The 16,293-nt window shown below is 38.2% G+C and overlaps 1 protein-coding gene across 1 annotated transcript in view; it reads right to left on the bottom strand.

Moving 5' to 3' along the window:
- Positions 1–4,969: 4,969 nt before the first annotated feature.
- The window catches only part of LOC139742250 (bifunctional 3'-5' exonuclease/ATP-dependent helicase WRN-like), a 30,583-nt gene continuing 19,259 nt past the window's right edge, over positions 4,970–16,293 (bottom strand). Inside the window, exons 18-28 of the mRNA XM_071652829.1 lie at positions 14,773–14,828; positions 14,224–14,255; positions 12,419–12,567; positions 11,208–11,399; positions 10,064–10,176; positions 9,509–9,674; positions 8,480–8,599; positions 7,663–7,759; positions 6,872–6,937; positions 5,910–6,081; positions 4,970–5,399 (exon numbers count right to left, since the gene is read on the bottom strand). Of these exons, the coding sequence (XP_071508930.1) occupies positions 5,027–5,399; positions 5,910–6,081; positions 6,872–6,937; positions 7,663–7,759; positions 8,480–8,599; positions 9,509–9,674; positions 10,064–10,176; positions 11,208–11,399; positions 12,419–12,567; positions 14,224–14,255; positions 14,773–14,828 (1,536 nt within the window). The 3' untranslated portion in view covers positions 4,970–5,026. The remainder of the gene's footprint in view (positions 5,400–5,909; positions 6,082–6,871; positions 6,938–7,662; positions 7,760–8,479; positions 8,600–9,508; positions 9,675–10,063; positions 10,177–11,207; positions 11,400–12,418; positions 12,568–14,223; positions 14,256–14,772; positions 14,829–16,293) is intronic.

Here is a 16,293-nt window from a genome sequence, read left to right as displayed (position 1 = left end):
GTATATATCACATATATATATATATATATAGAGAGAGAGAGAGAGAGAGAGAGATACAGCTGTACATACACTTGGTGATTCTATCCTTCTATGAAGAGTGCTCGATATCCTCAAAGGAAGAGCTTTAGACAGAAGTATTGGAACAAGTTCGCGCGGTTGACTGCAGGTTCATCTGTATTCATTGCAACTCTGAATTATTACTTCCCAGAAATAATACCATTGAACAATGCATTGGATTGAATTGACGGCTTTAAAACGTGTGATACCATAACGAGTTATACGCGCTAGGACCATAGTGACCAGATCGCACTGAATAATATTCATTATTACGTATTGAATATCAGGCAATTATAAACTCCCACAAATAATACCATTGAACAATGCACAATACATTGGATTGAGTTGATGCATTTTAAAGTGCGTGACACCATAACAAGCTTGTTATGGTATCACACATTTTAAAGCCGTCAATTCAATCCAATGCATTGTTCAATGGTATTATTTCTGGGAAGTGATAATTGTCTGATGATTGCACCTCATGGAGGTTGCATGAAACTCAGAGTTGCAATAAATACAGATGAACCTGCAGTTTTCAAAGTTGATTAGGTATGGTCATCATAAAATGGTGAAATATCAAATCTTTTCAATTAGACTGCACTCATTGCATACCAAGAAATAAGTTTGAAGATATTTTCAGCAGCTTCAATATATTACAATAAATATATCCTTTTTTTTTTTTGCATTTAAACTCTTCAGAGGGAGATAGATAGACAGAGGGAGAGAGAGAGAGAGAGAGAGAGAGAGAGCATAAAGTTGCCTTCGGCATGCACATGATGGGCACTGTATAATCAAATTGTAATGGGAAGGAGGAGCTGGTGGACGTAACATTAGTTCACTTTGAATGCTTTAAATACCAAGCTTACGACCTTTTAATGGGTCTTCTGGGCTTTTGAAATTCAACATAACAAAAAGCAATAAATTGCAACAAAACTTGGACAAAATAACGGTCAAGCAAAAACAGAAGACCCATCAAAAGGTTGAAAGCTTGACATCAAGGGTATTGAAAGTGAACTACCGCTATGTCTGCAGGATCCTCCTTCCCGTCAAAATTACTTACACTGTGTATGTATATTTATGTATGTACAGTGTATATATATATATATATATATATATATATATATATATATACTGTATAAGCTGTTATTTTTGCAAGGGTTTAATTTTCGCGAATTTCGCGAATCAGTTGGATCGCGAATTTCACAACACGTGAAAATGCCTCCATGCGCATTGTTAAAATGCATTAACGTAAGCGTCGGCGTCAATTCGCGAAAACAACATCTTGCGAAAATGTCTATGACTTTGTCATTCGCGAAAATAACAGCGTATACAGTATATATATATATATATACACACACACTGTGCATACATCTTCATGCTATTAACTGCTCAACTTAATATTTTCTTTTTTTTCACACATATATTTGATGTAAGACAGCTTTTCAGCTCACATGAAAAGATGTAGCACCCAGACAATTCTTGTTCCTGTATTTGTGTCACTAATAAATCATTTATTGGTATATGAACATCTTTTAACAGTTGGTTGTTGGTACAACTACACACAAATATATCATATTCACATTACCTAGAGATGCTCTTGATATAGTATACACACTACATTCATGGTACAAAGACAGTAGACAGAACATGTTATCAAAATGAGTGTGCATACTAGGAAAGGACTGGTGCATGTATAGGGCACTTTTCAATCTTGGCAATGGAATAAAATCGTGCGACAAATTATGTACTGGTTCTCATCATTTTGAATGTCTATATTACACATGACAACATACCTGATACTAGAAGTACAGTGCACTCCTGTTATAACAAACACGGTTATAACAAAATTTGGGTTACAACAAAGTAAAAATTCAGGCTGCAACATTATCAGCTCTATGTATTTTTATTGTTTATTTGTTCGGTTATAACGAAAATTTGATATAATGAGAGAAAACTGCCAGTCTCGAGGACTTCGTTATAACGGGAGTCCACTATACAAATTACCCATATCAATACAATCTATCACAGCCTTTGGCTCAATAATAACATCAGAATGTGCGTCACATGTAACTAACAACAGAGAACAAGTACATTTACAAGTCAACAAAATCATCTTTACAACTGACAACATAAATTCTGTATATATTCAACAACAACAACAAAAAGGCATACTAAGTATGGTCTTTGGAAAGACAGATAGATGGACAGACAAACGGACAGAAAAACCTTATTTCATCAATCTTAGACACACAAATCATCCCATCATTAGGATGTCTCCAAGTACCTACTCTACCAGCTTTTCATTGTTCTACCAGGACTTCATATCAGGAGTAGATAGTAAATCATTGGTAAAGCTCTTGGTACAGCACTGTGGATGAGAATTGCATGGAAATGGTTTCTATGATGAAGAAGATGAAGATGATGATACTGATGATAATGAAGATGATGATGATGATGATGATAATGATAAATTAAACAATCATATTTTAATGTGTGTGTGTGTTTTTTTTTAACCCGTTGAGGATGGACTGATTTTGCTATAACACGCATTTCCCATAGACATGCCTGAGTATACTTGGGACTCGTCCTCAAGGGGTTAAGGTTTGCATTATGAAATGTTCGCACTCTGCTGGTCTTCTATAGACCAAATAAATTCTTTAATGAACGAGTACCCATGTGGTCTTGAAACGGTCCTGGGAGAATAAGTGGTCCTTTTCGGGAGTAACACTCATCCAAGAAGGAACGCATTTGGTGTGCTGCCAACCAACAGGCCTAAAACCAACTTGGGATCAAAGCAAGTCATGCAAGGCCATTGTGATGCAACTTGGATTAAGAAGATTAAATAATCCCCATTCACCAACCAATTTGGTTTCAGGACTAAAGGGTAGCTGTTAAGATATCAACCTTTTTGGAGCTAATGGCATTCTAATCCAAGTGACACAAATGTTCTCACACTAACTGCAGACGAATGAAATTAAACTAAACACCAATTATTCATGTTGGAGCAGCAGCCGTGATAAAAAATCATGAGCACACATGTATACAGTGCACCCCTGTTATAACGAACACGGTTATAACGAAATTCCGGTTACAACGAAGCAAAAATTAGGGCTGCAACATTATCCAATCTAAGTATTTTTATTGTTTATTTGTTCGGTTGTAACGAAATTTAGGTATAACGAAAGAAAAGTGCTGGTCCCGAGGACTTTGTTATAACGGGTGTTCACTGTACTGTACTCATTCAGGTGGGATTCGAACCAACAACCTCCTGATTGCTAGATAGGCATCATTTCCACTAGTCTACTGAGCTTCCATCTGTTAGCTACAGACAAATCTGATTCGTTACAGGAGTAGGCACTGCATATTTATTAAAATCAAACATTCTCGCTTCATTACAACAATCATTAATTTGAAAAAAATTACACTAGCTAAGTTAGAGCTCAGAGTATGAACACATAAGGGGTTGGTTACGCATGCCACCTTCAGTGTACCATGCACTGACAGGATTACTACTGGCCATTGCAAGACAAGATTACTGTATAGCACAGGAGGACAGATGGTGGATAGGGGCAGTTATATTCATATTTAACTATGTTTTCTCTGCGAGGTAATATAACTAGAACTCAATCTACACTTTATGTCTGGGCCATCACATCATCCCACCAGCATGCTTGCCTTCCTTATCTGCACAACATTCAAAACTAACTGTCAATGAAACCTCAAAACCTGGAATTACTTAATCCCTTTTATCATGCAGTAATCTCAAAGAGGGTCTGTGGTATGGTTAACCCTAAAACAATGGTTAAAACTAAAAGAATTCATAAATGAAAATCTAAATTTCCTTTTTGTTCATAGTTTGGGAGATTATGCAAAATGTAACTCATGTGCAAGTTTTCATGCCGACTGTGCGATCGATGGCCGAGATCTCAGCACCCCCCCCCCCCAAGTGGATTTTGTCTGAAAAACATAACTATCTAGTTTGGAGAGGAAGAGACAGACTGTGAATGGAATGGGCTTGGGAAGTTGAAACTCATTGTATGGGCATATAGACGTACAGATGTACAGAGGTTTTGTTAGAATAGAGTTGGTATCGAACCACTTATCCCCCAATCTTTGACACTTTCAGAATCAAACCTTACTTTTCTTTCCTCATCTAATACCAAATGTGACATAATTACAGTCAATTTCCCATCTCACGAATGCATTTCAGACTCCAAGATTTGTCATAAGTTGCTTGTAAATAGCACCTTTGTAAAAAAAAAAAAAAAAAAAAAAAAAAATCTGATGAGAGCACAACACAAACCTAAACAACAACAACTAAACAAATAGACAAACAAAAGAAAAGGGCAAAAAGTGAAACGAAGAAGGGAAAGACAAAGCAGCACCACTTTCATGGCTGTGGTTACCACAGTAATGATGTCAGGGGAAAAACATTACTATTACCGTGCATTTCAAGGACATATTATGGACTCTGCCACATTATGATCATCATCATAATCACTTGTGGTTTAGATTTGATGAATTATCACTGGTAATTAGAGTGTCATTGAAACTTGATGCAACTGAAACTATGACATATCATTGAGGTATGTCGAAAAAAGTGTCTACATTTGAGACACAAAAGTGAAACATGAACATAGGGCAGTGAGGTCTCTTGTCAAACAGAATAAAACTGTTTCCTACAAACATGAGTTACTCTAAGGTTATAACCCAAAGTTCATTACACATGATTGATAGTGGCAACGATCAACATTTCCTCCAAGGTACCATTCATATGACAAAATTTAGAACTGACAAATAAAAGACCTCCACTGGTCATGAATGTCATGCAGTGACTTACAGTATAATTGCCATGGTACGAACGGTTGCTCTTGAAATGAAATCATAAGAAATAAAATAGCTACCTCTTCAAATGTTCATGCATAGTTCACCATTGTTGCATTTCCACATCTCTTATCCACTGCACATTTCATTTTCTAAATAACGAGTTCCCTTTGAATTTTCTCTTATGGGCCTCGTGGGGGCTCCCTCCGTCGTTCCTCCCTTTCTTGATGGCTGATCCTCCCATCCACGACGGCAGCTTGCGCTTTGAGCTGGAATGCTCCTGCCTGTTGCTCGCGGGGGAGAGCGCCCCCTTGGGCGGCAGGTCGGCGCCGGTGAGCTCTGGCATCGTGCGGCTGCGTTTGATCTCGGTGGGCCTGGTCTGTGAGGTGTAGGTGGGAATGCTCTGCTGCTTGAGGAGCTGGCTCGGTTTTGAGCTAGATGAGGACAACGACGAAGATGATGAAGATGAAGATGATGACGATGACGGTGCAGAGCCAGCAGGAGGCCACGATCTCGGACTGTGACTGTGACTGACGTTGGCTTGAGACTGATTGATTGAATGGAGGAAAATATTCAAATATCGCCATTAATACTGGTTGACATGCCTCTTACATCCCAACTACAAAAAGTGTAGACCATTTTATTGAGCTATATAAAAAAGGAAAATAGAAAAACAGTGACACGGCACTGGTTTAAAGCATTCTAAAAGTAGTAATGGATCTTAATTAAATCATGGTAGACCACTGTATACACCATATATTTAGCGAGTCTAAATTTTTGCAAATCAGGACTTCACAAAGATTTCGCGAGTGGTTAAATTCGCGATTGTGAAATACAGTACTGAACTGAAAAATGCATACGTGTACGTCACATTCATATCAGGATCATAGTCAATATTTACGCGTGTCTTTAAATTCTCGAACAGCACCTCACTCGCGAAATTCGCGAAAATAGAAACCTCACGAAATATTCGGCATATACAGTATTTAAAGCAAAAAGTCTTCAGCTGTGTGGTTAGTACAGATGACTGCACCTGTGAATATGATGATGATGATGGTGGAGAGGATGATGTGTTGCCATCGGCAACAGGCACCTTGACAGGCATCCCATACTGCATCTGGAGTATGGCGATGACAAGCTTGATATGGTGGTAGTCATACTGCGGTAGCAGTTCCTTGATAGGGTTCAGTTTACTGATATCTGGGAGGAATTTCAGGGAGATGAAAAATGTTAGTAGCTGGGGTGAAAAATATAAATCTGGTATAAAATCTTTGCATATCACATTCTGCCATTCTTATTTCAAGTGTTGTGGTGACTAAAATTCAGCACTAAATCATACACTAATAACAAGATTTCTCTTCAAACTGTTATTTTTTATCATACTGCTCTCTTTACTAGTGATATAATCATCATCATTATTATCATTAACATTATCATTTTTATTACTTATATTATCATCATCATCACTACCACTATTAACATTATTGATTTTAATCACAATTACCACTGCTATTATCATTGTTATAATCATTGCCATCAATATTATATTCATAATTTCAATATCTCCTTAAAAAATTTTGCAATGCTTAATAAAATTACAAGGTTGAACATCATCATAACTTCCATGAAAGAAAAAAACAACAACATACTTGTCCTTAACAGATCTATTCACACTCCAAAAGATGACATTTTCTTGAAGATTTAAATGCGCTTATCTTGCTTTCCTCATGTAGCAATATCTCTATAAAGTAAAACAGGGGGGCATTTCATGGAGCAGTTTGGTCGCATATTTTTCTGACAAACTGTTACAAGCTGCTGAAATCCTTGCATCTGATTGGCTGAGAGCAATTTTTGTCCGACAACTCTGTCGGACAAAATGCTTCACGAAATGCCCCCCAGCTCAACAGAAAAAAGGGAGACTACCAAGAGGTCAGCCTCCAAACAGAATGCTGCCCTCTATGGATTAAATCAAGGCAAGCTACCAACTCACCGGAGTTAATTGGCGGGGCTCTGATGACGGACTCAATTTCTTTCTGCATGGCTGGGGAGATGCCGGCTGCATTCAGAGGATGAAGAGTGACAAAACTTCCTCTTAATGTCAACGCGAGAATCATGGCAGCAATGTTCTACAGCAAAACGCTTTTTTAGTTTTTCATTCATGCAAGTACTCGTACCTCTCTGAAACAACATTCATTATCAGAAGGTGTTATTAAATTTAATTTTTTTTTTCTCAAAGCATTCTCCCTTTTATCAATCTGTAATTTTTCAACACAGACATGCAACTTACATTGCAAATTTCAGTCCCTGACAAGGAGCACAACAAACAAGACAAATATTGGCTGCAAACTACATTAAACAATATGCCATTTCCTTCAACTTCCTCAGTAATGGAAACAGAGCTACGAAAAGAGTGGTGGCTTTTGCAAAGCAAAAACATGATGTAACGACAAAGTAAAACTGTCACATCATCAAATCATTTGACTACAATAGGCAGCACCACACATTGTTCTTTGTTACAAACGTTCTGGCATGTTTCTTCCACAGAAATTAAAACTTGCCACAGCAGAGCGACATTTCTAAAAGTCTTTCTGCAGATCCTACAAAACTGTGAAACATGAAACATATCTACAGCTGACTGATGCAAAAAAGAAAAAAAAAAGAAAAAAAAGAAAAAAAAAACAAAAACAACCCACCCCAAACAAACAAAATAAACAACAACAACCAAACAACAACAAGCAAAAAACCCAGCGTTTACATGGGCACCAATAGGGTGGGACAAACCTCTTGCAAAGTTGACAGGATATCCAGCTTGGATGGCTGCTGCAAGATGGCTCCCAACTGTAGACACTTTGAGTCCTCGGGCATTGGCCACTTGTTCCTAGAGACATTATCAAAAAAGAACAACTCAACTCAACAATCAAGATAAGCATTGGGAGTAGCAGTACCACTAAAGAGTAATGCCTCTATCTTGGGAGTTTGTTACAAGAACGATCGACTTGGAATGATGTTGAGTGATTTAAATTAAAGGGATGAGGTAGACTGTGAGATTTCAATTATTGGTTGAGCACAGATCATTGACCAACTCAGATGAAAAGACACAGTAGAATACACTCTAAAAGGCAAGCAAATGTCATTAATATCTTTTTGATGTACAACCTGCTCATCTAGAATTGATATCTTGGCTCTGGAAGACTTTTGATAGAAAAAAATAAACCAACGAAGGTGGGAGACAAAGGAAGATAAAGAACGCAAAGGCTAAGCCTGCAAAAGAGGAGATAGATAAGATTATTCTGGCTTATTCTATCAGCGGAGAAGCAGCAGGGCATGATCTATTGAAAGGCAAAATTGCCAGTTGTGGTCACTGAAATGATGCAGCAAATTTCACTGTGTACAGAACACATGGGAAGACTGAAACAGAAAAATAGTCAAACGGACACATACATGTACGTATGAACACAATGTGGACAATAACTTACGTCTGCTCCATTCTTGTGGAACACGTATACAGATACTTCTCTTGCAAATAACAACTTACATTCAGATCTACTGCACTGACTTTGCACGATGACGTAAAAGGCAAACCAAACAACATACTCACGAGTGTCATTCCTTGCTCATGGAAGAGATTGTAACTCTCTCTCACAGTCTCTGTTATCTTGCCAACATTGGCACTGCGCTGGAACGAACAGCCAACAGATCCATTACTCGTTGAAGATTCCTGTTGGAGGATAAAATACTGCATATGCAATATCCATAGCAAAATATTTGGTGCATACAGTAAATCCCACAGAGAAAAGCATAACTTGGACCTAAATGCTGATAGGTGAAAAATCATATGTTCCAAAACAAGTGTGTTTGAAAACAATGAATGAATAAAACAAGCCTGATTCTACTTTTCTTGAACTAATAGTTTGTAACCAAACTTCACAGAGAAAAGCAAAACTTGGACCTAAATGCTCACAAGTCAAATAAACATGTGTATGTCCCCACAAAATGTGTTGAAAAATACTGAATGAATAAAACAAGCCTGATATAACTGAAGCAAACATTCCTACGAGGAAAGGCAAAACTGTACATGAAAAGCACCAGTTGAAGTTAGCATTTTACTGGCCTGAACTATAAACTTACAGCAATGGGACTAAAAGCTTTCTTCTTAATAGCATAGATAAATCTTGTAGCAAGGAAGAATTAGACAACTTTTCCATGTAAGCAGTTAAATTTGTTTTGTTTTATTTTTTCTTGGGGGGGGGGGGATCCTTTTTAATCTCACTGCATGATCTTCGCTACTTATTTGCTGGTCAAATACAGGTAAGAATATGGTTAAAGTGGATATTTTCGTGACAGTAATTTACACGCTTGGCAGCGTAAGATGAATTTCATGTGTTTTTAATTCCACGGAAACAAGACGTTCATTAATGGAATACATGATGTGCAAAAAATAGTTGCATGTTTTTATTTTCACGCTGGTTTCTGGTCAGGTGAAATGCACAAAAATTTCCACACCCCAAATATGTCTACTTTCACAGTACAACACAGTGTTCCTTTAAAAAGCAAACACAACTATCAATGAATAACGTGCTTGAAGTCCATGACACAAAGTTCTTCCAGGAGCCTGACAGTCTCTTACCACTCTGTCACTGATGCTAGACGGGGCGGATGCTGGGAAGTTGTCCATCCTAACATTGTTTTCTGAGCAGAACTCCTGGATGGCTGCGATGAATTTTGCCCCAAACTTTTCCACCCTGGCCTGGGCAAAGCCGTCAATCCTCAGCATGGCCTTCATGCTTGCCGGTCTGTCAGAATCAAATGTACCATCATTTCAGTTTCACTTCCATTCGTCTTCTCATTACATGTGATTACATTCGATTTTCATTTTAGTTCTAACCTTTGTTTTACCTAATGCACTGCTGCACTGAATATCATCACATTTCTTTCCCAAAATTGAACGTCTTCTTGATTGAAGTGGCTTTATTTCATTATAATTTTTTCATAGGGGCTTTTGATATGGAAATGGCCTCTGAGTTGATTCATTGAGGATTCCTTTTTATTGTTTAATTAGGGATGTCAAGTATCTCATTCACAGATGGGAAAAGACATCTCGGGGGGGGGGGGGGGGGGAGGAAAGAAACACACCAAACACAGGTTTTGAAGCTGATATATATTTGAGATTCACCATGATTACCTGATTACTGCCAGATCCAAGAGGTTCTTGTTGTTGGCGACCATGTAGGGTGCTGCTCCTAGCTCCGATGCCAGCTGGTTACGGCGCTTCATCAGCTCAGAGTACAGCTTACCCTGCCGGTGTTTGAGTGGTTCAAAGGGAAAGAAGATAAGCATTGGAAGGTGACACAGCAGAATGCCAAATTCATATTGAAACAATCATGAAAAGACTACCAATTTATAGATGATCTTCTGCAGAGCTAAATTCACATGAAATGATGCCAGTAACACATCAACTAAATGGGAATTGATAGATGATAAAGAAAGATGCTAAATATACAGCAAACAAGTGTAAGCAAATGTATGTGTAGTTTACTTGTGGTTGAATCAGCTATATTACGGTATATTCACTTTGATGGTAGTGGTGCAGACAAGCATGTATCTCAGGAAACCTTGCTTAGAGAAACTTGCTGAAGTGTGAAAGTTTTTATGCCAGCATAGCCATCTCCATCTCCTTTATCTCCTTGAAAATGACATGCTGCTATAAATGTGTATCATGTTTGAATTTCCAAGAAATGTTCATGGCTTTTCCAAAATCAAACTAAAAGAGCATTAAAAGTTTGAAACATTTATCATCAATCTCTTGACTGCCAGCTTTAATATCTTCCAAATTGAAATCCATGCCTGTATTTCTACTGAACAAAATGTTATTTTCGGGAGGGTTTAATTTTTGTGACTTTCGCACATCACTAGGCTGCAAACTTTCAACACAGGAAAATATCTCGAATGAATAGGCATTAGTGCATTTATGATAGCCTTAATGTCAAATCGCGGAAACAACATCTTGCAAAAAAAGTATGTGACCTCATTCGCGAAAATACCTGTACTCCAAACTAAAAGTTTTTACAGTATGTCACTATTTTCCTAACCCTGATAGATGAAACTGATCCTGAAATGTAAATGACTCTGGGATTTCATCTCCATCTTACCTATCTCACGTCCACATTGCATCAGCTTTACTGATACAAGAGTCTTTGCATTGGTCTGTCTCCCTCTTGACACCCTCTTACTAAACTCTTTCCATGCCAGGGACTTTGGACAGTGTGTATAAGTCTATGGGGTTTTCCTGTGCAAGTTGGCACTCAGAGGGTTAAAATACCACTCACCTGCATCTCTTGCTCCTTGGGGTCCACCGGTTGCTGCGTAGCAACCACATCCTCCCCGCCAGCCCTCGTCCCAGCGCCGGTCTGGGCTGCTTGGTTCCAGCCAGCCACCTTCACCCTGGGTAGGATCTGGGGTACGATCTGTGGTAAGATTGTGGGTTTCACCACCCTCTCTGTGGTGGCTGCCTGCAGCTCCTTTGGGGTGAAGATGAATAATGTTATGAATTATACCATCACATCAAGCCATTTCCAAAGTTCAACTATTCAGGGAAAAGTTAGAAAGGTAATTGTGAAATACTCAGAGCACACATGTGCAATATCAACATCACATATGAAAAGACACCAAGATACCCATGTAAGGGCACTGACAAAGTGGTCACAGTCAAACAGCAACTTCCCCTAAACCTCCTCTAATATTGTCATTGTTATAATGCCAGTAGCAACATAAAATTTTGCTAAAATGTTTATAAGTCTATTGATATTATGAACAAAACTGAGATTTCTAACCAGTTCCTTTAGACTCAAGAGCCAAAAAACAAACAAACAACAAACAAATCATAGAGATTAGAATTCAAAATATAGTCTATGCAATACTACACCATCTGAGACACTGAAGAGTACCCTTGTACATTGGTTATGCATGACATGTCTTTCATCATATCATATCATTACATCATCATATTTGTACCATGTCCACAATAATCTTATTTTTATCTTTTTGTGAAATGCCAAAATGCTTCACAAGAGCAACGCAACAGTGATGTGCAGAAGATAGCATTTTTCATACTGCTGCTGGACAAATTGCAAGATAATTTGTTGACATTCAATTCAACCTGTTTTACTGTAAAACATGATATATTCGTGGCATGAAATTTTCACAAATTGGAGCCGATGGCCTTTTTCGCGGCATGAAATTTTCGCGAATTGCCACTGGCATTCAATGCATATAGTGTAGACAAGAACTTTTGCGAGCATTTTAATTTCGCGAATCTTGGCGCTCGCGAAATTCACGAAATTAAAATGCACGCGAACATTCCTCATTTTACAGTAACCATCACAAATGTTTATCAGACTTTGCTCAAACTTTTAAGATCTGCTGCTTCAATTTCTATCATTATCATTATGATTTTCTATACACTAATTTTCCTTCACAGAGAAACTATTTTGAAGCCTAAAAAGTAGGGAGTAAATGTGGGTGAGAGTTATTTCTATACCTGGTTGGGTGTGATCACAAAGGGCGAGTTTCTCCCTTCCTCAGCGGATACCAACCATCGTGTTCCCTCCCTGGAGAGTTCCACAGTCTGTCCGAACCCTCCTATCACCTGCCTCTCCGCCAGCAAGCCTTTGATCACAACCTGGTGGGCTGAAGGACAGTACAGGCAACTCCCATTAAAACAAAGTCCTCGGGGACCGGCAGTTTTCTTTTGCTATATCGAAACTTTGTTTTAGCCAAACAATTTAATAAAGATATACAGATGATAATTTGGGGATCTGAACTCTAACTTCATTGCAACAAGAATTTCGTCATAATCATGTTTGCTATAACAAGAGTGCACTGTAGTTTTTTTTATTTTACAAACAGAAAGCTAAGAAATGGTTCCACTAACAGATTGATATCAATGACACTGTCTTCTTGTCAGTAGTACCATCAGGGTTTTCTGGTCTAAAGACCTGGTAATAGATGGCCTAAAGGTAATACAGTACTCTCCGCGTAATTGGGTATCGCTTAAACGGGTACTCTGTTTAATTGGGTAGTATGAGTCAGTTCCAATGCACATTAAAATTACCTGATAATCTGGTTGCCTCTCCGCATAAATGGGTAAATAATTTTCTTCTAATCTAATTTCTACCCACATTTCATCGCAGATATAACACTTTAAGAAATCATGCATGTCAAATTTTCCACGGCTAATCGCATTCTCTGTTTAATTTGCAAAGAAGACTGATCATTTGGGGAGTGATTAAACATGAAAACACAGGTACACATACCGACTTGCCACACGAAAACGAACATTACACATGTAGCTGGCACTCACAATTGCATAGACAGACAGGAGCTGAACACACACGCGCTCCTCCCTTGCTCCGCAACAACATTCATAATATGAGAAGTTTGCAACGAAAATCAGGCCATGCACCAGCTCCATAATTTTGCTTTTCCCCGAGTCACTTCTCGAAAAGTAACCCGACGTTCTACGTGACTAATGCACGCAAAGATACATGTTCATTTCGGAAAACGCCTGCGTGTTAGCAAGGAGTCTATAGTCAAACCACAAAGTTTTCTGAAGACATATTTGTCCATAAAAAGAGTGCAAATTATTGCTCGTGACTGAGCAAGTGTAAGGTATGTATAAAGTGCCTAGCAAGCATGCGTGTTAAGCATACAGTGTAGCGTGTAGGTGTTTGGTGCAGTGTACAATGCATGTAAATACACATTGTGTGTGTCAATTGTGAATGAGACGTGCTCTTCTGTTAATCGGGTACTCCGCTTAATCGGGTAAGAAATGCTCTGCCCGAGCCCACCCGATTATGCGGAGAGTACTGTACTACATTGTAATACTTTAATTCACATCAATATTACAACCGAATTGTTTCTCTGTATCAGATGTTCAGATTTCACTTGTTGGCACAGAAATCTTATTTACAATTTAGGTGCTACCAGTCTTCTAAAAACAAGGGCTGGATGTTTTTTGAAAGAATAAAAGTCAAAATCAAGCTACAGGTAAATAGTGCTCAGTATCATCGTTAAAGGTATGAGAACGCTTGAGACTCATTTGCGGATGCATCGTATTACCAAGAAGTTTCCAAAATGAATTTGCTCTTTTTTCAATCCTAATCTATTTATTCCAAACCAAAAAAGAAATTTACGCAAGTACAAAGACAAGTGATGCCGAAAATCACAAGGTGAAAAAAAACAACAACACTTGTTTCCAGCAGGATAATTTGACATTAATCCGAGGCCCGTGACATTATGTTTCCCAGCACTCAGAATAGGGTTCGGTGGGGATTAAAGACTTACCGAAAGCTTTCCACCACTTTTCTGATTTGTCCCTGTGAGAAGGAAAGAAAAATCAGTTCAATCAGCTAGAGAGGGATGGAAGACACCCACATTATCACCGACTCTGCAAAGACATGGCAATTCAAGAGGAGGAATTCTGAGCATGTTATTGTATTTAAACATATACATAGTACCTCCTCTATTGACAGTACAGTAATATACAGTGAAACCTGTCTATATCAGCTCCTAAAGGGAGACAGAAAAAGTGACTTATAGACAAGTCTGAGCAGGTCTGGATGTACATATCTGTAACAGCATTTAAACACTGAAACATTTGGATATATACTTTGAACTTGATAAAGTGCATAGAAAATGTTCAATGTTGGAATAAACTAAAATGTATCAATAGTATGTGAGCCTATTGTGAAACTCACTCAGATGTCAGTGTTAGAAATAAGTCTGTTCTGACAGTGCTCTTGTATGAAATAGCACCTGTTCATAGCAGCTTTCTCATGACATAATTTAGCATACAAAGTGAAGAATAGAAAGTGACATAAGATTAATACTCACTTTCCTTTCCCAAAATCTTTGTGGCTGGCATAGCGTCTGGGGAGACGTTGATTTGACTGTTGGAAAAATGCACACAAGAGAAACAGGAGTCTCTTTTCTGTCCACAGCTTTTAGCAAAAGTTTTTTTCAAAAAATCATACTGCCAATGAATACGTGTAGCTCTTAATACTGTAAAAGTGGTTTCTTTCACGGTAGTTTTATTTTCGCGCTTTTTGCGCTTTGAGGTTGAACCGCGAATTTAACATCACGCGAAAATGTTTTGAACTCGCCGCTTGTTACAACGCTATTGTGCACATGCACACACGAAGATTCCGCGCATTGAGTGTATTGATGGTCAACACACACAGCGATACCGCGCAATGTAGGTACAAGCATGTTATAAAGTACTCGAGAGATGGGATTTCAGGTTAGCCTGCATTTAATTTTAATTTCTATTTAATGAATAAAAGAATAATTGGATAATAGTTTGGGTTGTCATGTGCAAGATAAAGCAGTTTTTGCTGACTGTGAATTCACAGATTTTGCCGACCGCGAATTTAAACACACGCGAAAAAGTCGACACCGACGGAAACCGCGAAAGTATCTGTATGCGAAAGAAACCAGTTTTACAGTATATAACAGTATATGTTGCAAAACTCTTTACAAGAAAAAAAGAATGTCATGGTCCTTGTCAAAATGTAACATTTGTAGGAAACAGCATTTCACATCTCTTGTGCACAAGAAATATAGAATCAAGAGTTTTTTCAAATGAATGTATCATAAAGGGGATTTCAATTCCGCAGTCATCTTTCTGTCACAACAAAGATATGTGTGCGTTTGAGTGAAGCTGCTTAAAAGAAGCAGAAAGATCCAATATCCAAAATCCAATGATAGCTGGTATGGTCCTGTTCTTGAGAGCTACCAGTGCCTGTAATACATGCATTCAAAACTCACCAACCCTGCGCTTAAAGGACAAGTTCACCTTCATAGACATGTGGGTTTAGTGAATGCAGCAATATTAGTAGAGCACATCAGCGAGAGCTTGAGGAAAATAGGACAATCCGTTCAAAAGTTGTGAATTTTTGAATTTTCTGCTCTGTCACGACTGGATGAGAAGACTACTATAGCTTGTGATGTCACATGTGTACAACGATATAAAGAAAGAACAAAGAAAATTCAACACAATTCCATTTTTCTCGCATAACGAAAGAACACTTGACTTTTCTCTTTCAGAAGGCAGGGGGAATAATATTACCCTTAACATACGTCAGTAACAAGTTGAAGAAATGTGCACTTTATTCAAAAAGTAAAGTTTTGTGAAATTCTCTTTTTATTTTCCTTATATCGTTGTACGCATGTGACATCATACACTGTAGTAGTCTTCTCATCCAGCAGTGACTGCGCAGATACTTCAAAAATTCATAACTTTTGAATGGATTGTCCGATTTTCCTCAAACTTTCACTAGTGTGTTCTACTAATATTGCTGCGTTCTCTCAGTCCATATGTATGTGAAGGTGGACTTATCCTTTAATATTCTCCCA

This window comes from Diadema antillarum, unplaced genomic scaffold (genome assembly GCF_040938485.1).
Source record: "Diadema antillarum isolate AM-2024a unplaced genomic scaffold, OU_Dant_1.0 seq00000989_RagTag, whole genome shotgun sequence".
NCBI classification, from domain to species: Eukaryota; Metazoa; Echinodermata; class Echinoidea; order Diadematoida; family Diadematidae; genus Diadema; species Diadema antillarum.
Note: the sequence above shows the minus strand (reverse complement) of the source record. Positions and strands in the feature narration are given on the sequence as shown.